The sequence below is a fragment of the Planococcus citri genome, chromosome 4, assembly GCF_950023065.1.
Source record: "Planococcus citri chromosome 4, ihPlaCitr1.1, whole genome shotgun sequence".
Lineage (NCBI taxonomy): Eukaryota > Metazoa > Arthropoda > Insecta > Hemiptera > Pseudococcidae > Planococcus > Planococcus citri.
In genome coordinates, this window is record NC_088680.1 from 56,423,449 (window position 1) to 56,447,101 (window position 23,653).

A 23,653-nucleotide genomic window follows, 5' to 3' on the forward strand; every position below is an offset into this window, starting at 1 on the left:
AACCTTCTGCTCATGCGCCAAACATGATGTTTATAGTGTCCTGACTGGTCAGGCGCTGGTGGAGAGAGAGATGGTTCAGCATTGCAGTTGCTACCCAGTCAACGTCGCTCGTAACACAACCAACTACTTCACCAACACTAGTGAACTGGCGCATATGCAGAACATTTCCTGGATTCTGCATCCAAAATGGGGCCATCATATCTCCAATCTGAACTATATTTGTCCATTATACATGGTTGACGCATAGTATTCGTCTCCTGATAACTGTGCTTAGCCTTTCCTTTACACCCAGTTGTTGAAGTATTGACGCATTATTGTTCTTTTCTGGACCCATGATATCCTTAGCATACGTCTGTAGCAGTACATTTTGAATGCGTCAATTTTATCTTGACCTGCCTTGCATACTGTCCAGCATTCTGACACATACAGGAAGATGGAGAAGACTAGCATTTTTACGATTCTCAGCTTTGTGGCCTTTGTAATGTTGTGGCTTTTCCATATCTGGTTGAGCTTTACCATTGCTGTCTTTGCTATGGCCAATCTTCTCCTGATTTCTCCAGCTGAGCTTCCCTGATTCGTTATTAATGAACCTATGTACACAAAGTCCTGTACAACCTCTATACCATCAATCTCCAATATTTAAGGTCTGTTCTTTTGCTCCCTATCAATTATCATTATTTTTGTTTTTCCTTTGTGGACCCTCAGACCTGCCTCATTGCTGACTTCTTCGATTTTCCTGAGCATTTCCTTCATCTCATCTGGTCTCTGCGAGTAGGGTTGTGTCTTGTGTCATCTGCATATCGTAAGTTTGACAATGTCTTTCCTCCAATTCTGACTCCCTTTTCCCAATCCTCTAGGGCAGTTCTCATTACCCATTCTCCATATGCATTGAATAGAATTGGGCTGAGTATGCATCCCTGTCTCACTCCTTTTTCTGTATGGAAATGATTGGTGAGCTCTCCATTCAACTCTCACTTGTGCCACATTGTCCTCATACAGACGCTCCATGAGACTGATAAGGTGCTCTGGTACTCCAAGCTTTTTGAGGTTTTGCCAGAGGATCTTCCACTTCACATTGTCGAATGCATTCTCATAGTCAATGAATAAGCACATATACACTGGCTTGTTGAATTCTCTTGCCTTTTCAATCACTTGGCATACATTTAGGATTTGTTCTCTTGTAAGTTTTTGCAAAACACTAATTTTTTCGAAAAGCAGGTAAAAAATTTCTTTTTTGTTTTCATCATTTGAAACAAATCTAATCATTTTGGGTTCCCCACCCCCTCCTCCTCCTCCTCCACCTCCTCCATCTACTACTCCTCTTCCTCCTACTTCTCCTTAACGTGACTTAAATTATTTTTTTAAATTGATATTTCAAGTGAATTTTCAATTTCAAAAAAAAATTTTAATTGACAAATGTTGAAAATATAATTATTGTTTTTGAAATCATTTTCCTCATCATGATTCAGCTTCAAAATTCTAATAGAAAATATTTATTGGTTCATGAACAATTCACATGGACACAATCAAAACATGTTGACAATAGTTTTTGTTGGGAGGAAAGGGGTTGAGGATGTGGAAAAAATTTTGAATCCGTAACTTTAGTTTGTTCTTCGTTCCTCAAATACATAGATAGAGTTCAATAAGGTACCTGAACCCTTCTGAACCTCCTCCTCCTAACTAATGAATACTTCTGTGAAAAGAACAGCTGAAATTTTACAGAAATCATTTTCACCCAACTTCCTCTCTTTTATAGAGGAGTCTCCAGCGATTTTTCGAATTTCTCCAAGAATTTCAAATGCAAAATTCCAGAAAATTCAGTTCAAAAGTAAATTTTTAGCTAAAACTTGTGAATTTCAGAAAATGTAAAAAGAAATTGAATCTTCAAAGAAAATATAAAACAAGCGAGTTTTTCGCAAAATCACCTGATTCGAAAACAATCGTAATTTGACTCTTTTGAAGCCCCTAGCGATTTTTCAAATTTCGTTAAATGTAATTTCAAATCCCTATGGAGGGACCAAAAATGAAATCTCGCCGAAATTAAATTTTCAGTCTGGTCCTCCCTCTCTCTCATCTTATACTCGGTATAGATCGATTTAAGAAGCTCAAGACAAGGCTCCTTATATTTGTAGCTTCATCACTTTCAAAAAAATTTCTAGCGAAAGCTTCGCATTTATACAGGAACTTTCACTTCGACAATTTTTTACGTCGTATTGCCTCAGCAATTAAAATTTCCTGCAGGAGCTGAACGACGAAAGAAAATTATTTACCAGGTACCAACCGTGACATGAATTCGTTATTAAGATTTTGATTCAGGATCCGCACACTCCTAATTATAGAAAGACGTGTATTTTCGCTATTTTTCATTCTAATTGTTTCCTGCTAATGATATAACGTTGCACTAGGGAAAGTTTATTATGCAAAGTGCTTTCTTTAAAAATTTACCGATTCATTTCTCGTGATTGAATTTCGTCGAGAAAATTTCCACTTGGAAAATGTGTCACACAACTATGCAAAATTTTCTCTCGAAGTCCTAAAAGTATAGGTAACTAGTATATAGGAAGGTACAATAGATGACAAAGCTTTTGTTTTGTGTTTTAAAAATATTTCCTTGTTTTTATTATGTACCTACCATAACGGTGTTGCGTTATTTTGTGAGCTCTTTTAGCGGAAAATGTTTACTTTTTAAGGGTAAAATTTTGGGATTAGCGTTAAAGCGCTTGCTATTTTTTGCGAAGATTTTTTTTCGTTGTTTAGATTTTTTTTCAGGTCTAGTTCGACTTGAATAACGACAAGCCAATTATTCACTTTTCTTTACGGTTACAATACAGCGCGATGACGACGACGACGACGCTGCTTCGAAATTTTTCAACGATTTTTGTGCAGCCTATTTTCGGTGTATTTTTCTGTGTCAAGTCGGGATTTACACTCGTTTAGGGTGGATGACGAATTGTCATAAACATACCTTTTACCTACAGCTATACATATACGACTTGTAGGGTTTACTTACGTGTGTGTGTATATGGGACATGGGTGGAATGGCTGAGGGGAAGTGGTCGAATAAATAATACGATGATATTTTTATTCGCAGGTTTTTACGCTAATATTTACGTTAGAATGTTCGATGAAGATAATGGCCCTGAGCACGCATTTTTTCAATTGTGGATGGAATATTTTTGATTTGATCATTGTGTCGGCCAGTTTGCTAGATTTATCTTTCGAGATGATTGATGGACTATCGGTGCTACGGAGTCTGAGATTGGTGAGTACGCTGTTGTACCTATTCTGTTTTGAAAATGTTTGGAAAAAAATCTCCTGCTAGCTCGTCACGGGGATGGTTGAATAGGGTTATTTTATTCCTGGAGTTATTATGGATTTTATACGTGAAATCACGAATTTATTCGAAATATGTAGTTTGTGATATGAGCTTATTTTCAGCTGTAAGTAATAAGTATCTGCTGGAACTTAAATCCTAAAAACCGAAATCATTTCTTCAATTTTTGTTCAATAAAAAAAAAAAAACTTGAAATTAACCTTTGAATTTATATTAATGTTAAAATACTATTCCCATTTTTTGTGCTCTTTTTTTTCATTATTTGAATGTGAGACAGAATCAGCAGAAACGAAGAAACAACATGTTTTTGCTCGCTTTCAACTCCAAAAAAGATCTCTTTAAAATTGAAAAAAGGAAATTTCTCTCATTTTGAAATTTCATTCCTGAATTTCAGATTCAATAATCTTTTCCTTTTCACCAAAAACAAAATAAAAAAAATTCAAAATAACACATTTTTTAGGATTTGTGAACAAATTACTTGGCCTTGAAATCACTGAAATTTGACTTCAAATTAATGATAGAACTGCAAAATTGAACGAAATTTTCTCTAGTTGCTTAAAAATTTATTGAGTGTCATAAAAAAAATTGAAAGTATCCAAAAGTTGATGAAACATTGCGAAATTTGCGCAAAATGACTTTAAAAATGTCAAAAAGAACAAAAAGTTACTGAAAAATTATGACAATTTGATCAAATAAGTGGGTATTATTAACATGAAGTTGATGAAAATTTGCTACAACAGCAAAAAAATACCTTACCTGCATAAAGTTTATTACAAAATTGTAAAAAATCCACTAACAGTGAAATTTCAGAACATTAAGCAAAATTTAGCTAAAAATTACTTTACTAATTGCTTAAAATCTGTTAACATTACATAAGTACATGAAAACTACTGGAAATGCTCAAAAATAATTCATTAAATGTCCACCAATTAGAGCAAGAAATAACCAAACCGCTTTAAACGTTATGATTTGTGTACTAGTTAACCTTGTTTTGTAAAAACTACCCCAAATAGTTCGTGTACTTATACCTATGTGGAAATCCGCTTTAGGAGTTACGATTCTCCATATAACTAACGTCGTTTACTCGTTTTAACACAAAATTTCGAAATGGAAGAATATAATTTTGAAAAACCACCTTAGGGCTTATGATTTTCGTCTAACTATGGTTGTTTTATAGAAACCATCTAAAATAAATATCTATGCAAATGAAAACACATAACAAGTGATGATTCTCTATTTAGTTAACGTTGTTTTTTAAAAACTACTGTAGTGTAGAAATGAAGATTTGAAAACCCGTCTTAGGGTTTATAAATTTTCCATATATCTAACGTTCTTTACTTGTTTTACAAAAATTATCTTAGGTAAATAAATTTCCATGCAAAAAAAAGCGCATGATAAGCAAAAAACCACCTTAGGACTTATGATTTTCCATCTACCTAACGTTGTTTTACAAAAATCACCACATACAGTATGACACAAAAGTAGTGCCTGGTGGCTTTTATTTCTAAGTGGAAAGAGCTAGAGAGATGAATGAAGCGGCGTTGAGTAGGGAAAAAAAGGGCTTTCAAAAGCGACCTTGAAAATTTCAAGCCCATGCACAGGGTGTCCACAAATTGAAAAACCAGTTTGGTCAAAAAATTTAAACTGATTTTTATTGGCGCAACGTATTCTACACATAAGGCGACAAAACTGCGTGTTATGAATTTTTGAAACTGGTTCATTAATTTGCAACCAGTTGACAAAAAATACCAAAAAATTGTAAATAGGGAAAAAAGCTTGAAACAAAAGTTTTAGAGCGTGAAAAACTATACACAATTTTGTATAATCACATTTTGAAACCGGTTCATTGGTTCACATTTAGCAACCAGTTTTTGACAATCACCTAAAAATTGGAGATAGAGAAAAAAGCTCAGAGCAAAAGTTGTAGAGCGTGAAAAATTGAACCATTTTCGCTGATCAGATTTTGAAACTGGTCTATCTACAATTTTTGGGTATTTTTTGAACTGGTTGCAAAGGTTGCAAATTAATGAACCGGTTTCAAAAAATGCATATCACGTTTTTGTCGCCTTAGTGTGTAGAATACATAGCGCCAATAAAAACCAATTTGAATTGTTTGATCAAACCGTGTTAGACTGTATATGAGCACGTATGGTAATAGTGATGAGGATGAGAAATATTCCTTAGCAGGTGAAAGATTACCAGTAGCCTTATACAGCTCTTTGTAATATCAAGAAGGAACTATTTGCACTTACCCCTTGCTAGCTCTGCGGCTACTACTATAGCGCCGAATACGTCAACATAAATACCAACCAATGTATAAATTAGGTCCACTTTCGCGGAATAATAACACATTTGTTAGTTTCTCCAATGTAATCGGTGTAACAAATTACATTCTCTTAAGTCTTAATTATAAGGTTTTCTTCGAATATATACATTCACCAATATAAGATTCACCAAATTATGTAATTAGAACAGAGACACTATGCTCGACCACCTAATCACGTATTATTCACCAAAAAGAACTTAATTAATCACAATTCCATGACAGGGCAACTAAGATGAAGTGGTTGATTGCTTTATTAAGCCCCGAATTAACCAATGAAGATGCTAATTAACCAAACCCTAAAAAGGGTAGACTGGGAAAAGGAATACGTTTTCAAACGATTAAGTCGAAGGAAAACGGACTAAATGCTCAAGTCCACGATTCATAGATCGTTGAAGTACTATGGTAGGTACTGAATTTACGTATCTACAACTCCGCGAACGAACAAGAAGTGATTTCGAGATCAAAACTAGCTAAAGTTATACCTGAAGCACCTAAAAGTTCCTAAATCGATCTCGAAAGGTGATAGGCTCGCGCTACTTTTACCAAAAGATGGGGGAAATATACTAACCAATCATAAAATAGATGTAATTATGCGAATTCTCCGTCCATATAATAATATTGGCACGGACCCCCTGTTGGTATTCGATAATATTCGAATTCACAAGTACCTACATCTTACCCTAATAAATCAAACGATCCCTAAGTTGTCAAGACCTAAAGGATGGATTTACCAAGTCCTATAGGATCTTCCCCAACTTAAGAATCATTACGAGATGCACTGAGAGGACAGTGAGGCCATAATGCCACCTTACAACCTGTTTTTCAATTTGTGGACACTTTGTGCATAAACCTGAAATTTTCAAAGTCGCTTTTGAAAGCCCTTTTCCCTACTCAACGCTGCTTCATTCATCTCTCTAGCTCTTTTCACTTAGAATTAGAAGCCACCGAGCACTACTTTTGTGTCATACTGTACCTATAGGTATAAATATCTATGTCAAAATGAAAGCACATAATATAATTACAATTCTCTATCTAGCTAATGTTGTTTTTCAAAAACTACCCCAAATGGACATTAATATTTAAAAAACCTCCTTAGTGCTTATGATTTTTCATCTCGCTAAAGTGGTTTTTTAGGAATTGTCCTAAATAGAAATTAATAGTTTTTTGAAAACCCTCTTTATGGCTCACGATCTTCCAATTTCCATCTACACAACGTTGTTTTACAGAAAATCATCCCAAATAAGTCCTTATGCAAACAAAACATCACAAAATGAGTAATGATTCTCCATTTAGCTAAAGCATTTTCTAAAACTATCCTAAATCGAAATTGATATTTGAAAAACCACCTTTGGGCTTATTATTTTCTATCTACAAATACCTTACGTTGTTTTGCAAAAATTACCACAAATATCTATGTGAACAAATCAAGGATAGATATAAAATGCAGATTTTCAATTTTTTTTTTAAATTTGGAAATTAGTTAATCTTTTTTTAAACCTCCAAGTTCCTAAATGAAAATTACATCGATTAAAATTTTCTCAAAATATATTTTTTCAGAAGTAATTTTTTCTTCTCAGTTGCGCCAATCTAACCTACATTTTATTTTTTACAGCTTCGAGTTCTGAAACTAGCTCAATCTTGGACGACGATGAAAGTTCTTCTAAGTATTATTATATCGACGATCGGGGCTCTGGGAAATCTTACGTTCGTATTAGTGATAATCATTTACATATTCGCTGTGATAGGAATGCAATTATTTTCTAAAGAATACACGCCTGAAAAATTCGCTCCGGATCCAGTACCAAGGTATCGCATTTGAATCACCTACCTATACGAGCATATTTCTCCACCATTCGCTATATTAACATTGGTTTTTTCATTTCACACCTACAGATGGAACTTTTCGGATTTTTTTCATTCGTTCATGATGATATTCCGTATTCTATGCGGTGAATGGATCGAACCGTTATGGGATTGCATGCGAGCGGAAGAAGCCGAAGTAATTGTCGCCAGTTTTCTCCTCTATAACGCTTTAATATTTTATACGCGATATTTGAACTTGTGTAAGTGTGCTTATGTGCAGCACACGTACACATTAGTGATATGGTACCCAACTCTAAAGGAAAACGATATGTAAAATCACAATGTAGTAAAACCTCTGGAAACACTATTTCGCAAATTGAATACCTACTACGTGATAAATTATTCGTCGTGTGCAACCTGAAAACTCGTAGAGAAATTTGCAAACAACGATTAATCATATCAGCTCTCTGGTACTTGGTTCAATTAAATTTTCCTTGTACTCATTTTCTCTTCTGTTTAATTTTTTTTCACAGGGGTTCGGTACATGTTTCGCTATCTTTTTACCAACACTGGTGATGGGAAATTTCATGGTGCTCAATCTCTTTTTAGCCTTGTTGCTCAATAGTTTTAATTCGGAAGAACTTAAGTCTAAAAAAGAAGTAAGTATACGAATTGAAAACCTTTTTTTTTGAAAATTATTTATTCTTTAATTAATTCATCACCGATATATTATTTTATTTAGTATATTTTAGTAAGTATATAAATGCCACGCCATTCACTTCAAAACATAAATTCTCATCGTTCGTTTACCTACCAATGATTCTTAAGCCTTTTTAAAAAAGCGAAACTTTAAACTTTCCTCGTTGAAAATTCATCGTGTATTTTATACTCGATTTTTTTTTCTTTTCGACTGGAATGAAAAACTATTGTGAAAATTTTTTTCTTGTCGTCGAGATACTGGAATTTTTTCACGAGTTGAAAAAAATACTGGTATTCTTACAAGTGTAGTACACGATGGTATCAAGTTTGAATTCTTTAGCATGTTGGATCGAATACTAAAAAGTCTTCACCGCGGAATAAAAAAATAAAATAAAAAGAGAACTCTTTGATATACGAATTAACATACATTTGAATTAAGACGTCTATTATGTAAAAGTCAAACTTTTCGAATACTTGTATTAGTAGTGAGTATAATATATAAGGTACCAGGGTATCTAAACGCTATCAACATTAACGCGAATCTTTTGTTCTTTTTCAAAGTTTTCTCGTATTTTAATTTTCTTTGTCGTTGTATAGTCTTATTTTAATTATTAAAACTTTTTTATTTTCTTTTTTTTTCAACTCCAAGAATTAAATTTTTCACCACTTTTCTACGAATAGCCCATTTTGTCAAGTGTTTATAATGGTTCAAGTAGGTAGAAAATTTTGTAACAAAAGTTCTGGTCGAATTTTCCCCCCTTTTCCCTTTCGGACGAAGGTGAAAAAAGAAAAGCACGACGTAAAATAGAACTGAAATCTGAAACAACTGCGCAGTAAAAGAATAAAAAAAAAACTTCAACATCACACAAGCGAGAAAAAAAGGCGAAAAAGACGTAATTTTTGTACCTATCGTTTATTTTTGCGAAAAATTTTACCATACAAATTTGTAAAACGTTTTGATAAGCTCGCTAGACACGATTAAGTTTTGCGAGCAGCTTCGAAGAGAGCACAGAATGCGGTTTAATGAATATTTCATTATTGTTGAATATTACACTGGTGAAAAGGTAACCGGGCGAAAATTACTGCAAAAGCGTGAATTATTCATGTACATAGTTTATTAGGTTTCTTGGCGTTAATCTTTTATAACGGATGCTTGATTCGGATCATTGTAAAAGGTACATAAAATTATCAGCTGCGAAATGCGTCGGTATTGATTTAAACTTTTCTTTGGTCAACTACAGTTGGATGACGAAGACGAAGAATTGATAATACATTATAGGAAAATGTGGGCTCATCATATTCGCGTTACGACTAGTATTTGTCGAATTTGTCGTAAACCTGTACCGAGTAAAGCTACTACTACGAGTCGAATTACTAGGCCGAAGGATATTATAGTTACTATTAGCAAAGAGGTATAATACAAGCATTTATTTTTTTTTCTGTTGTTTCATTCGTCTGTCTACAAGTGCACAATATTACCTACGTCGTACTGTTTATACTACATCTGCAATGGTTTGGCACTGCACACGTTATATGTATAAGGTCTCTTGTGGTTTTAAACAGCACCATTCTACGTACCTATAACCTGGCTTGCTAGGTAAAGGTACGTCTCACCAGAGACACGTTGCTTTGACACGTTAATTATTTAAAAGATGGAAGATTTGCCATGTACACAATACACACGTACGAGTACAATTCGCTAGCGGATTTTATTGTTTTAACCGATGAATTTGTACGAGGTACTCTTACGAGTTTGCGAATAGGTATACCTTTACCTACGACGTTGAATAATCGAACAAATTGCCGATTTGTTGCGGCCAATTAATGCGTATTTAACCGTGTTTTATTCTTGTCGTTTGCTCAACTAATCTTATAACATTTAAATTGACAAAAAACAGAATTCGAAATCGATCAGATTTTTTTCTGTTTTATTTGCGTTTTTATTATGCTATTCTAAAACACTTGTTCTGGCGTGGATAGCCTATATGATAGATTGTGCAAATTTAGTCACACGAGTAGGCTCGGCTGCAATAATAAGAGTAGGTAAATCGTTTCACTTTGCATGTTTATCCATAAATAATTTCAACTGTAAACACTAAACAGGTGATATATGTACCTACCTATACTGGGTGTTCTGTAATAAGCAGGGCTCGGATATTTTTCCTCTAAAGAACCCTAAATAAGTATTGAAGTAATGTTCAAAAAAATCATTTAGAAAAAAACCAAGTATCACGTTGTGGCTATGTGTTTTTAACGTGCAATTATAATCAAGTCAAAATGTGTTATTTTTCTTTCTTTTTTCTACTCTAAATAAGTATGCGCTGAAATATTCCCTAAAAAATGCTAAAATATGCTCTGAAAACGCGAAAAATTGTCTTCAAAATCTCGAACGAATTACCTACCTAGGCTCATTCAACTGGAAATTTTATAAATTGTGGAGAACTGGAGATAACTGAAACATTTTCCTATCCCCTATGCTAACAAAAAATATGCTCGAGCATAAAAATCCGAGTCCTCGTAATAAGTAGGTACCTATTACATGTCTCAGGACTGCAACAACCAAAATCACGTGAGCGTGAATTGATTTGCCGATCCTGAAAATTGAAGGAATAAAGTTATGTACGGGTAAAAAAACACGTAAGATAAATAAGTTGCCCATTTTGGAAATTGAAAGAACGAAATACGTTTTCAAAATCTAGCATTTTTAGTGAATCATTCTCGAACAAATTGATTAATTGTTGGTGAATCATTCGCGAACGAATTGAATAATTTTTTGGTGTATCATTAGCGAACGAAATTATCGATTTTCAGTGAATCATTCTCGAACAAATTGATTAATTTTTGGTGAATCAATTGAACAAATAACAAATTGATTGATTTCCATGAGTAAATCATTCGCGAACGAATTGAATATTTTTTTGGTAAATCATTCACGAACGAAAGAATCGATTTTTAGTGAATCATTTACAAACAAGATGATTAATTTTTGGTGAATCAATTGAGAAAATAACAAATTGATTGATTTTCATGAGTAAATCATTCGCGAACGAATTGATTAGTTGGTGAATCAATTGAACAAGTTGATTGATTTCTAAATGAATCATTTGTGAACGAAATAATCAATTTTTAGTGAATCATTCGCGAACGAATTGATCAATTTTTGGTGAATCATTCGCGAACGAATTGAATAATTTTTGGTGAATTATTTGCGAACAAATTGAATAATTTTTTGGTAAATCATTCGCGAACAATAATCGATTTTTAGTGAATCATTCACGAACGAATTGATTAATTTTTGGTGAATCAATTGAACAAATAACAAATTGATTGATTTCCATAAGTAAATCGTTCGCGAACAAATTGATTATTTGGCGAATCATTCGCGAACGAATTGAATAATTTTTGGTGAATCATTCGCGAACGAATTGAATAATTTTTTGGTAAATCATTCGCGAACAATAATCGATTTTTAGTGAATCATTCACGAACAAATTGATTAATTTTTGGTGAATCAATTGAACAAATAACAAATTGATTGGTTCCATAAGTAAATCGTTCGCGAACGAATTAATTAATTGGTGAATCATTCGCAAACTAATTGAATAATTTTAGGTGAATCAATTGAACAAGTTGATTGATTTCTAAATGAATCATTTGTGAACGAAATAATCAATTTTCAGAGAATCATTCTCGAACGAATTGATTAATTTTTGGAGAATCATTCGCGAACGAATTGAGAAACTTTTAGTGAATCCTTTGCGAACAAATTGAATAATTTTTTGGTAAATCATTCACGAACGAAATAATCGATTTTTAGTGAATCATTCACGAACGAATTGATCAATTTTTTGTGAATTATTTGAACAAATAACAAATTGATTGACTTCCATAAGTAAATCGTTCGCGAACGAATTGATTAATTGGTGAATCATTCGCGAACTAATTTCAGAATAATTTTAGGTGAATCAATTGAACAAGTTGAATGAAATTTTTAGTGAATCATTCGCGAACGAATTGATTTATTTATGGTGAATCATTCGCGAACGAATTTATTAATTTTTGGTGAATCATTCGCGAACGAATTGAATAATTTTTGGCGAATCAATCGCGAACGAATTGAATAATTTTTAGTGAATCATTCACGAACGAATGGATTTGTTTAAGTGACTCCTTCGCGAACGAATTGATTCAAAAATTAATGAAATAATCAATTCTTTGGCAAATGATTCTCTAAAAGTACATAAATCTATTGAATTCTTTGTAGAAAATTTAATGTTCTATAAATTACTCAATTTTTATTCATATTTTTTTAATGAACCATACCTATCAAAATTTTTAAGTTGAACTAAAATTGAATGTTTTTTGTCGCCTTTTTGAAGCTCCGCATCAAAATACTATCATTATAAGTTGGCTCATCTGCAATTCTAAATTTCTAAGGAAGTAATTTGTAAATCGACCTCAAATATCCCATGATTTCACCCCTTCAATTTCTAGCGTTAGCAAACCAGTTTATTCTTGTGTGGTTGGGGTTGCTGTTTTACCAGGTGAATAATTCTGCAATCTGCAGATGTAGCAGAACACACGGTACCTATATATTCTGCACAATATAATCAGGCTTCTACGTTCTACTCCACGACTTACATATTTATAATTTTTTGTACCTTTGTAAACATATGTACATACTTACTTATATGTAACACGATGTACAGTTTTTCTTTAGTTCATTTGTCTTTTTCAATCCACCTCAGCACGTTTTTGCGTACCTAACGTTTTTAAATGAATTATTAATCCTTGATAATCCACCAACAGGAAGTTGGAGAAAGTTCCAAACTCGCTCGCAGCTTCGAAAGGGTTCGTTCAATTATTCGAAAACGACGCCGTAAAAGTGTTCAAGAAACTAGTGAAAATCAGGCTAACTTGAAATTGGAAGAATTGGTGATAAAAATGATGAAAACGAAGAAAAATCCGAATGTTGCCGATACAACGTTTATAGAGGAAGCTGAAGAGTATGTATTTCTTAATAATACCTACCTAGTACCTACCTACTGTTTTAATTCTGTTTTCGATTTCTATTCATTGTAAAAAATGCCCATAAAATTCACCAAAATAGTCATTGAGGTAATTTTTTGCTTGGGGTGAAGGGAGACTCTCCCACCAGATACTTGAAAAAATTCACAAATCAATTACCCCCTCCCCCTTCCACGTTCCATCGACCATCGGCCAAAAAGTGAAATAAGTTGGCTCATTTTCATTCTTGGTATATATCGATGGTGTTGTGGATAAAAGGCCAAACTGAGTTTCCAACTTGCATTCTAAACTCGAAAGTGTCATATCATCGTACTAAGGAGTAGTTTGGCCGATGTATCAATTTTTTTGATGAAGGCAACTCATTCGCTTTCCATTATTATCCACTGATAATATTTTTTCTAGCTTGAGAAATTTATAATGATGAAATAGTTCGAGAGTGGACAGATTGGCCCTTTTGTATTTGTTCAACCTACAGGTTCAACATGAAAAAAAGGGCCAATCTGATAAATTTGGCAAAAAATAATAGATGTTTTGTTGTTGATAAATGGCAAATGCTTAGCAAATGGGAAATATTCGGCCGCGAAATGAAAGCTCATATAGTCTAATATTGTATGTAGGGGTGAAATCGATTTGTTATCAGTCATCAGTGAAGGTTCGAGCTTTGGTATCTTTTTTAATCATCTTCAGAATGAACTCTTTTTTTTGACGGATAAAATTCGTTTCCTGAGGCTCTTTTGATATTTTAATTTCTAGAAAAACCAACAGAATTACTCAAATGTGTCCAAATAATGCCAAATACTTATACAGCGTACTCAAATTACCTGAATTTTTGGTCTTTGGTTCAGGTTCAAATAGTTTAGCAAATCCGTCATCTCGATCCTTCCTCATTTCATTTCTATTGAGAAAGAAGTTGTGATTTTGTAGCCTGAAGTCTCAGGTACACGATGATGTGCTTAATTTTTCTTTATGAGTTATAGAAAAAATTTTGGAGGCCTTCGAATGGGCCGAGGAAAAAATTTCAGGTCATGCAGGATACACAAGTAGGTACACTTTGCGCTCTACCGGCGAGACTAATTCTTATAGCAAGCTGCATGAGCAGTAATTTTGTAGTCTGAAGTTACAGGAACATGGTGATGTATTTAGTTTTTCTGTACAACATGCTGTAACAATGTTGAACATGTCCAAAGTGACTTGGGCGTTTTTTTTTTAGTGAAAATTAACATCACTTAGCTATACCATGATCTCGTTGAATTCATTCAAGAATATTTGTACAAGTCAAACAAAAAAAACTGAATACACCGCCGTGTTCCTGAGGCTTTGGACTATCAAATGATTGCACACACTGCTTGATATAGATATTAGACTTGCTACTAGACCGCAATGTACGATACTCCAGCCCCATCAACCGAATAACTTTTCTCAAAAATTTCAAATACGATCAACATTTTTTCGAGTTGTAGGTATCTAAAAACTGAACACACCACCGTCTTCCTAAAACTTCAAGCTATAAAATGAGCGCTCATTTGGTTCAAAATACTCGTACCTCCATATAGGCTCTCCTCCAGAGCACTGTTGGCGATACTTTTTAATCCACCCTCGTATTATTTTGTTTACTCGTAGGTCTGGGTTTTCTGAGATCATTTTGGTACATTTGCAATTTTTTTTAAATTACTGGCCATCAAAGATAAATTTGTAGTGGTCTGTAATGTAAAAAAAAAGTAAAAAAATAGTTCAGTTTCGCCGTTTTGGATTATACTTTCATGTAAAAAAATGCAGATTGGCCCTTTCGTATTTACTCAAAATGACCGAGAACAGATTTGCCCTTTGGAAAAAAAAAACAGTTTGGCCTTTTATCCACAACACCATCGATATGTAACTGTGAATTTTAAGACAAACTCCACTCGCCGTTGGAAATTCCTTTCTTTTTCAGGATTTCAAAAATATTTCTGACGCGACTGTTGATTCAACTTTCTCCTCCAACTCCCTCCCCCTCCTCACCTGAAAAAGGTTCAACTTCGTTAGAAATTTATTAAACCCTTTTTTGGGCTCCAAAAATTTGTACACTATCTAAAAAAGGAGATGCCACAAATGACATTCGTCGAATTTAATTATACTTATTCCACCCCAAATTTTCAGCTTCTGAAGTTGATATTTCGATGTTTTGGAGCGATTTTTCAATTTTCCAATAACAAGGAATTTCGAAGATGAAATTTTACCATTCAAAGTGTGTAATTCAAGTTCCAAAAAATTCAGAAAAAACTTCTTCATCAAGTTTAAACTTTTTTAAAACTTTCCACTTTGTCGAAATTTGCCAGCTTTATCAAAATTTGAAAACTAGTCGAGTCCACCTCCCCCCCCCCGGTGTATCACTGCCCATTAGTAAACAATGAATATGTGCACCTGCAGATGTCTGATTCTAAATATGTATTTTCAGACAAAATGAATCCGAAACGTCGGCTAGAAACGAGCAAGAAACAATCCTACCTTCTTTTCGGGTTCAGGGTACAGCAAAACATCAAGATACGATGTCATTACAAGATGTAGATTTGTTGAACGATGATCAAGCGGATGAACACGAAGTGTACATCAATGACCCAGATAAGCAACAAGTACCTCATATAGAAAGAACGCTTACGGAAGATTCAGCAGGTAAAATAGTCTATCTACACAGAATTTGAACCTATCATCCTATTCATATTACTGAAGTCAGATTTTTTTTTGAGGTTTTTTAATAATTTTACTTTGATCAGACACTGGGTATTTCCAAAGTACGCTGAATCAACCATCGCCAGCTTGCAGTTTGCATCATTCGGATAACGATGATTTATATCAACAAATCATGCACGAGGTGATGCTGAACGCGCCATCGTTATCAGCACCTGATAGCGATTTTCATTTGACAAATGACAATAATTACGATAATTCAGATAAAAATAGTCCACCTAATCGAACGCATCGTAGATCTTATATGTTAGCTATTCGAAGAGAAAGTAGTCGTGGTGAGTTTTGAATTTCCTTCTTGAAAATACCCAGCAATGGTCCAGAGTCAACTTTTCTAATTCATTGGATTGTTTGACAGAAGCATTGAACTTCGTTGATCCGGAATTAGGCAATAAACCCGAAGACCCTCTGGAAAAAGTAGAAGAAGTTCATCATCCGGACGAGCCACCGAAAAAGAAATCGTGGATGGCTTTGGCATCTTACGTTGATGAACTTACTCTAGGTGGTAGACGAGATTCCAAAGGAAGGTTTATCGATAACTTGGGTAGTTTTCCCGGTTTCGGTTACGCTAAAAAGGTTAAAGTTCCTCAAGACTGCTTTCCTAAGCATTTTTACGATAAGTAAGTTCTACAGCGAACTTAATCAAAGATCTCAAATTCGAACGTAAGCGTAACATTGATTAATTTCGTAATTCAAATTTCAGGTGTCCAGCTTGCGAAAACTGCATAGATTCGTTTTTCGGAGAAAGATGGATGGAATTCAGGAGTAGAGTGTTGACCATGGTAGACAATCCGTACTTCGAGTGGTTTATTTTAGTTTTAATTTTCGCTTCGAGTATTACGCTGTGTTTTGAAGATATTTACCTCGACAATAATATCCTTTTGAAGAAAGTTCTGTATTGGACGAATTTCGTATTCTGCGTCATCTTCATCATTGAAATGTTACTCAAGTGGATTGCGATGGGATTTTATAAATATTTTAGCAGTTTTTGGACAGTATTAGATTTCGTAATTGCGTTTGTAAGTTTGTTCATTTTTCAGTCTCAAACGTGACTCTTTTTGGTGAGCCTGGGTTTTAAAATTTAATATTTTGCAGATGTCGGTATTTAGTTTGGTGATTGAAGAAAACGAGAATTGGAAAGTGTTAAGGTCTTTGAGAACATTACGAGCGTTGAGACCTTTGAGAGCAATAGCTCGATGGCAAGGCATGAAGGTATAAACTTAGCCAGATTATTTCAAATTCGTACAAAATGAATTATGGACATGGTTTATTCGTACGATTTTTTTTTTCAGATTGTTGTGAACGCTTTAATGTACGCAATTCCGTCAATTTTCAACGTGCTTTTGGTATGCTTGGTATTTTGGTTGATATTTTCAATCATGGGAGTTCAATTTTTCGGTGGAAAATTTTATAAATGCGTTAACGAAGAAGGAGAACGTTTAGAGCCCGAGGTATCGCAGAATAATTTCAGTTATGCAGCTGATAAAATAATATTTTCTTTCGTTACGAAAATTGTTTCATTTTTCAGGACGTTGAAAACAAGACGCAATGTTTGGAGAAAAATTATACGTGGATCAATTCGAAAATATCCTTCGATAATGTCGGTATAGGTTACCTAGCGTTATTTCAAGTCGTAAGTAAAGTCTATACGTACGGTTGCAGTAACAGGAAACGAAGCATGTTTTACATTTGAAATGTTCCTTAGGCGACATTTGAAGGATGGATGGAAGTGATGCAAGACGCCGTAGACGCGACTGGAGTTGACAAGCAGCCTCAAAGGGAAGCCAATATTTACGCTTATATTTATTTTGTTATTTTTATCGTTTGCGGAGCGTTTTTTACGTTGAATTTATTCATCGGTGTGATCATCGATAATTTCAATATGCTCAAGAAAAAAGTAAGTGTACGATTGAATTTTGAAAAGTATGAAGAGGTGTACCTACTTATATCGTGGGTTACATTGAGTGGTAAATTCAATGATTTTTTTTCAGTACGAAGGTGGTGTTCTTGAAATGTTTCTGACTGAGAGTCAAAAACATTACTATACGGCGATGAAAAAATTAGGCAGGAAGAAACCTCAGAAAGTTATCAAACGACCAATTAATAAATTTTTAGCCGCTTTTTATGATTTGGCGAATTCGAGAAGGTAATATACCTACTTAATCTGTTCCAAATGAAGGAGTATTAATGAAAATTCATAATTATCAATTTAATTAAATTTTCAAAATGTACTTTGTTTTAGGTTTGAAATAGCAATTTTTGTTTTGATATTTTTGAACATGTTGTCTATGGGAATTGAACATTACAATCAACGTCGAGCTATATTTTTTGTACTTCAAGTCAGCAATGCATTTTTTACCACAGTTTTTGCATTAGGTAAGTGGAGTACCAACCCTGCACCTACTCCTAAAAACTGTAATTGATTAGTTTTATCTTTAAAATATTTTTCTCATGCTCTATTATTTTATTTGTTTGTTTTCAAACTATAGAAGCGTTAGTGAAAATGATCGGATTAAGGTTTCATTATTTCACCGTTCCGTGGAACATATTTGATTTTTTGTTGGTGTTGGCATCGATATTGGGTATTTTAATGGAAGATGTGATGATCGATTTTCCGGTTTCACCTACTTTGTTGCGAGTAGTCAGGGTATTTCGTATTGGAAGAATTTTAAGGTTGATCAAGGTACGTATAACAATGACAAGGATATTCGTGAATAACACTTAATCAAGGAATTTTGATTTAAGATCTCTCGTTTTTATTCTTTGGGAAGTAAGGGAGGAGAACAATTGAAAAAAATAACACCCAAAATATGAGAAAAGACAGGTAAAATTGCAAAAAAAAATGCAGGCACTCTGTCGATTTACCTATTACATGGTATAAAATTTACTTTTACACAAAAATTAGCTGAATTAACTCTTTGAAGCTAATGAAATTATTATAGGCCTATGTAGTTTGGTTCAAAAAATAAACCAAATTGGCATACTGATAAATTAATTTTAAAAAACAAAAACATTGACAAAATGACTAAAGATTTTCAAAAAAAAAAAAATAATAAATAAAAGATTGATTTGAATAAAAAGTGTTGGAAATTACAGTACATAAGTATTTAAAAGAGTTGATGAAAAAATCGATTCTAAATTGTATCTTAAAATGCAAAATTGCAACAATCATTGGCAAAATTATTCAAAATTGTTCAAAATTGTAGGAAACAATCTGAAATGGAGTAAACATACTTACTTGTATGTAGGTAGTAGGTAGGTACCTAGTTAAAAACTAACAAGGGAACCTCATGAGGTGTCACGCTCCGATTTGAACGGGACCGCGATTTTTGGAAAGAGCATAGTCTAAAGCCTCCAAAACCAAATTTTCAGCTGGCCAAATTCATTTTTCGATTTTTGGAGAATTTTTGAAAATTCAAAATTGACTGTTTTTAGCGATTTAAGTTTTTTTTATAAAAAAAAAGGTCAACATAAGTCCCAAAACAAATATAAATTACCCAAATCCAAATTTCACCACTTCCAGCCATTCTGGAGTCTCCAGCGCGATTTTTCAATTTCTCCAGAATTTTGAATTTGCTCCAGAAGATGTGAATATGCAGTTGGGCAGCTAAAAATCGAGTTGTGTATTATACTCGGCCTGTTTAAAGAGTTTATCTACATTTTGGAGTGGTAGTGACTTACACTGTTTAAAACCAGTGGTAGTGACAGACACTGTTTAAAACTAGTGATAGTGACAGACACTGTTTAAAACTAGTGATAGTGACAGACACTGTTTAAAACCAATGATACTGACAGACACTGTTTGAAACCAGTGGTAGTGACAGACACTGTGTAAAACCAGTGGCACAGTGGGATGTGAAAATATTTAGGAGGAAAAAAATTGAAATTTGGGGTGTAGGGGTTTTTTGATGCGCTGAACACGATTTTGAAGGTATTTTCACTCAAAACCCCAAAGGAGGGGTAGGGGGTAAAAACTCAAAATTTTGTAAATTTTCATGTGGGGTGTCTAAATGTAGGTTTTTTGACGCGCTGAACACGATTTTGAAGGTATTTTTACTCAAAACCCCAAAGGAGGGTAGGTGGAGGGGGGTAAAAACTCAAAATTTTGAAAATATCCATGTGGGGTGTCTAAATGTAGGTTTTTTGATGCAGTGAACACGATTTGAAGGTATTTTTACTCAAACCCCCAAAGGAGGGGAGGGGGAGGGGGTAAAAACTCAAAATTTTGAAAATATCCTTGTGGGGTGTCTAAATGTAGGTTTTTTGATGCGCTGAATACGTTTTTGAAGGTATTTTCACTCAAAACTGAAAGGGGTTAACTGTCTGGAAATTACCCACTTTTTGGTGAATATTTTGCTCAGTTTTTCAAAATATAATTTTTTATTTAGAATTTTCGTCGGATAAGAAAGGAATATTTGGAATTCTGTTACCTAACTGGTTCAAAAAAAGATGAGGCAATTTGACTCGTTGAATCGATTATGGCGACGAAAACAATCTACTGAACTAAGCCTTCGGAAGTGAAAAAAAAAGGAATCAAAACACATTTCGCCCTTGAAATCAAAATGTCCATCTATATTATTGTGAAGTTGAAAGTACATTATAATTTTTTAGGTAACGTCCTTCTACGGACATTATAATTATTTTGCCATCACAAGAGGGGAAAGGAGTTGCAGAAAAATTTGAAAAATTGACTAAAGCAGACTTGTCCTTAACCCTCTACATTAAGGTGGCTCGCGAAAAAAAATGTCGGAGAAATTTGACCAAATTCAGCCAAGACCTCATTTTGAGTTGAAGATCACGCAGGGCAGATAGCATTTTTATTTCGGAGGTACGAGTACCACTGTAAAGAGGATACGAGTCCTCACAAAGAGGATATTTTCGAATCTCAAGTACGAGTAGAGTATGCACAATGTACATACCTACGCACAATCTTTTGAAACTGGACCATTGTCTTCAGAGCGGATTGAGTAGAGGCTACAGCCAAAAAACAAAAACATGCGCAGCGAGTATGTGATCAACATCACTGGTCATATTTTTACCCACCAAACCCTTATTTCCAAAAAATTGATGATTTGTAGCAATAGTACATCAGTTTTGGTTGTATTTTTCCTGTTTTTGCCCAAGGTGGCGAGTTGTGGCAAAAACTGATAAAAGCATGTAAAAGCACTCATTTCAGTGGTACTTTTCATGAAAAAAGTTTTTCAAGGAACATCAAGGATTTTTTTATAATTCGAAGTTTATGTTGAAATTACACAGTAAAATGTACTGACTTTAATTAAAAATTACTCGGCCTATGGAACATCGAAACTAAAAAACAAGCATATTTTTGAAATCTACATTAAAAATGCTACAAGAAAGCACCAACAGTATCAACATCAACGCACATGTCACGAAAATTCACGCATGTTCAAACAAGAGCATCTTGTCATGAAACCAGGTGCTTCTATTCAACACACTGCCATAGCAACATAACATGCGTTCATACTACCAGCACAAGTGAAAGCAAATCATTCGAGGGTTATAGTAAACGTTGGGATGGAGTTTTGGTCATATTGGTCCAGTTCGTTTTTTTCGATTTCTTGATTTTTTTCCTCCTAAATATTTGCACATCCCACTGTGAGTGGTAGTGACAGACACTGTGTAAAACCAGTGGTAGTGACTGACACTGTTTAAAACCAGTGATACTGATACAGACAGACGCTGTTTGAAACCAGTGATACTGCATGACAGACGCTGTTTGAAACCAGTGGTAGTGACTGACACTGTTTAAAACCAGTGATACTGACAGACGCTGTTTGAAACCAGTGGTAGTGACAGACACTGTGTAAAACCAGTGGTAGTGACAGACACTGTGTAAAACCAGTGGTAGTGACTGATACTGGATACTGATACTGACAGACTCTGTTTGAAACCAGTGATACTGCATGACAGACGCTGTTTGAAACCAGTGGTAGTGACAGACACTGTGTAAAACCAGTGGTAGTGACTGACACTGTTTTTAAAACCAGTGGTAGTGACAGACACTATTTAAAACCAGCGTTTGTGGCAGACACGGTTTAAAACCAGTGGTAGTGACTGACACTGTTTAAACCCAGTGGTAGTGGCTTACACTGTTTAAAACCAGTGGTAGTGACAGACACAGTTTAAAACCAATGGCAGTGACAGACACTGTTTAAAACCAGTTGGAGTGACTGACACTGTTTTTAAAACCAGTGGTAGTGACAGACACTATTTAAAACCAGTGGTAGTGACTGACACTGTTAAAAACTAATGGTAGTGACAGACACTGTTTAAAACTAGTGGTAGTTACAGACACTGTTAAAACCAGTGGTAGTGACTGACACTGTTTTTAAAACCAGTGGTAGTGACAGACACTATTTAAAACCAGTGGTAGTGACAGACACAGTTTAAAACCAGTGGTAGTGACTGACACTGTTTAAAATCAGTGGTAGTGACAGACACTGTTTAAAACCAGTGGCAGTGACTAACACTGTTTAAAACCAGTGGTAGTGACTGACACTGTTAAAAACTAATGGTAGTGACAGACACTGTTTAAAACCAGTGGTAGTGACTGACACTGTTTAAAACCAGTGGTAGTGACTGACACTGTTTAAAACTAATGGTAGTGACAGACTCTGTTTAAAACCAGTGGTAGTGACACTGACAGTCACTCTTTAAAACCAGTGTTTGTGACAGACAATTTTTAAAACTAGTGGTAGTTACAGACACTGTTAAAACCAGTGGTAGTGACTGACACTGTTTAAAACCAGTGGTAGTGACAGACACTGTTTAAAACCAGCGTTTGTGGCAGACACTGTTTAAAACTGGTGGTAGTGACAGACACTGTACAAAACCAGTGGTAGTGACTGACACTATTTAAAACCAGTGGTAGTGACTCACACTGTTTAAAACCACTGGTAGTGACTGACACTGTTTAAAACCAGTGGCAGTGACTGACACTGTTTAAAACCAGTGGTAGTGACTGACACTGTTTAAAACTAATGGTAGTGACAGACACTGTTTAAAACCAGCGTTTGTGGCAGACACTGTTTAAAACCGGTGGTAGTGACAGACACTGTACAAAACCGGTGGTAGTGACTGACACTATTTAAAACCAGTGGTAGTGACTCACACTGTTTAAAACCAGTGGTAGTGACTGACACTGTTTAAAACCAGTGGCAGTGACTGACACTGTTTAAAACCAGTGGTAGTGACTGACACTGTTTAAAACTAATGGTAGTGACAGACACTGTTTAAAACCAGTGGTAGTGACACTGATAGTCACTCTTTAAAACCAGTGTTTGTGACAGACAATTTTTAAAACTAGTGGTAGTTACAGACACTGTTAAAACCAGTGGTAGTGACTGACACTGTTTAAAACCAGTGGTAGTGACTGACACTGTTTAAAACCAGTGGCAGTGACTGACACTGTTTAAAACCAGCGTTTGTGGCAGACACTGTTTAAAACCGGTGGTAGTGACAGACACTGTACAAAACCAGTGGTAGTGACTGACACTATTTAAAACCAGTGGTAGTGACTCACACTGTTTAAAACCAGTGGTAGTGACTGACACTGTTTAAAACCAGTGGCAGTGACTGACACTGTTTAAAACCAGTGGCAGTGACTGACACTGTTTAAAACCAGTGGTAGTGACTGACACTGTTTAAAACCAGTGGTAGTGACTCACACTGTTTAAAACCAGTGGTAGTGACACTGACAGTCACTCTTTAAAACCAGTGTT

General features: G+C 34.6%; 1 protein-coding gene across 2 annotated transcripts in view; it reads left to right on the forward strand.

Annotated features, from left to right (window-relative positions):
* NaCP60E (Na channel protein 60E) overlaps positions 1 to 23,653 on the forward strand; it is a 272,797-nt gene that overhangs the window by 238,411 nt on the left and 10,733 nt on the right. Inside the window, exons 13-29 of one of the 2 annotated variants that reach the window (XM_065360600.1) lie at positions 3,092 to 3,262; positions 7,273 to 7,466; positions 7,554 to 7,659; positions 7,997 to 8,122; positions 9,404 to 9,574; positions 12,972 to 13,168; positions 15,625 to 15,839; positions 15,941 to 16,189; positions 16,270 to 16,531; positions 16,615 to 16,930; positions 17,007 to 17,123; positions 17,204 to 17,362; positions 17,440 to 17,544; positions 17,617 to 17,808; positions 17,903 to 18,057; positions 18,154 to 18,287; positions 18,401 to 18,594. In XM_065360600.1, the coding sequence (XP_065216672.1) occupies positions 3,092 to 3,262; positions 7,273 to 7,466; positions 7,554 to 7,659; positions 7,997 to 8,122; positions 9,404 to 9,574; positions 12,972 to 13,168; positions 15,625 to 15,839; positions 15,941 to 16,189; positions 16,270 to 16,531; positions 16,615 to 16,930; positions 17,007 to 17,123; positions 17,204 to 17,362; positions 17,440 to 17,544; positions 17,617 to 17,808; positions 17,903 to 18,057; positions 18,154 to 18,287; positions 18,401 to 18,594 (3,063 nt within the window). The remainder of the gene's footprint in view (positions 1 to 3,091; positions 3,263 to 7,272; positions 7,467 to 7,553; positions 7,660 to 7,996; positions 8,123 to 9,403; positions 9,575 to 12,971; positions 13,169 to 15,624; positions 15,840 to 15,940; positions 16,190 to 16,269; positions 16,532 to 16,614; positions 16,931 to 17,006; positions 17,124 to 17,203; positions 17,363 to 17,439; positions 17,545 to 17,616; positions 17,809 to 17,902; positions 18,058 to 18,153; positions 18,288 to 18,400; positions 18,595 to 23,653) is intronic. The other variant, XM_065360601.1, reaches the window with a different exon arrangement.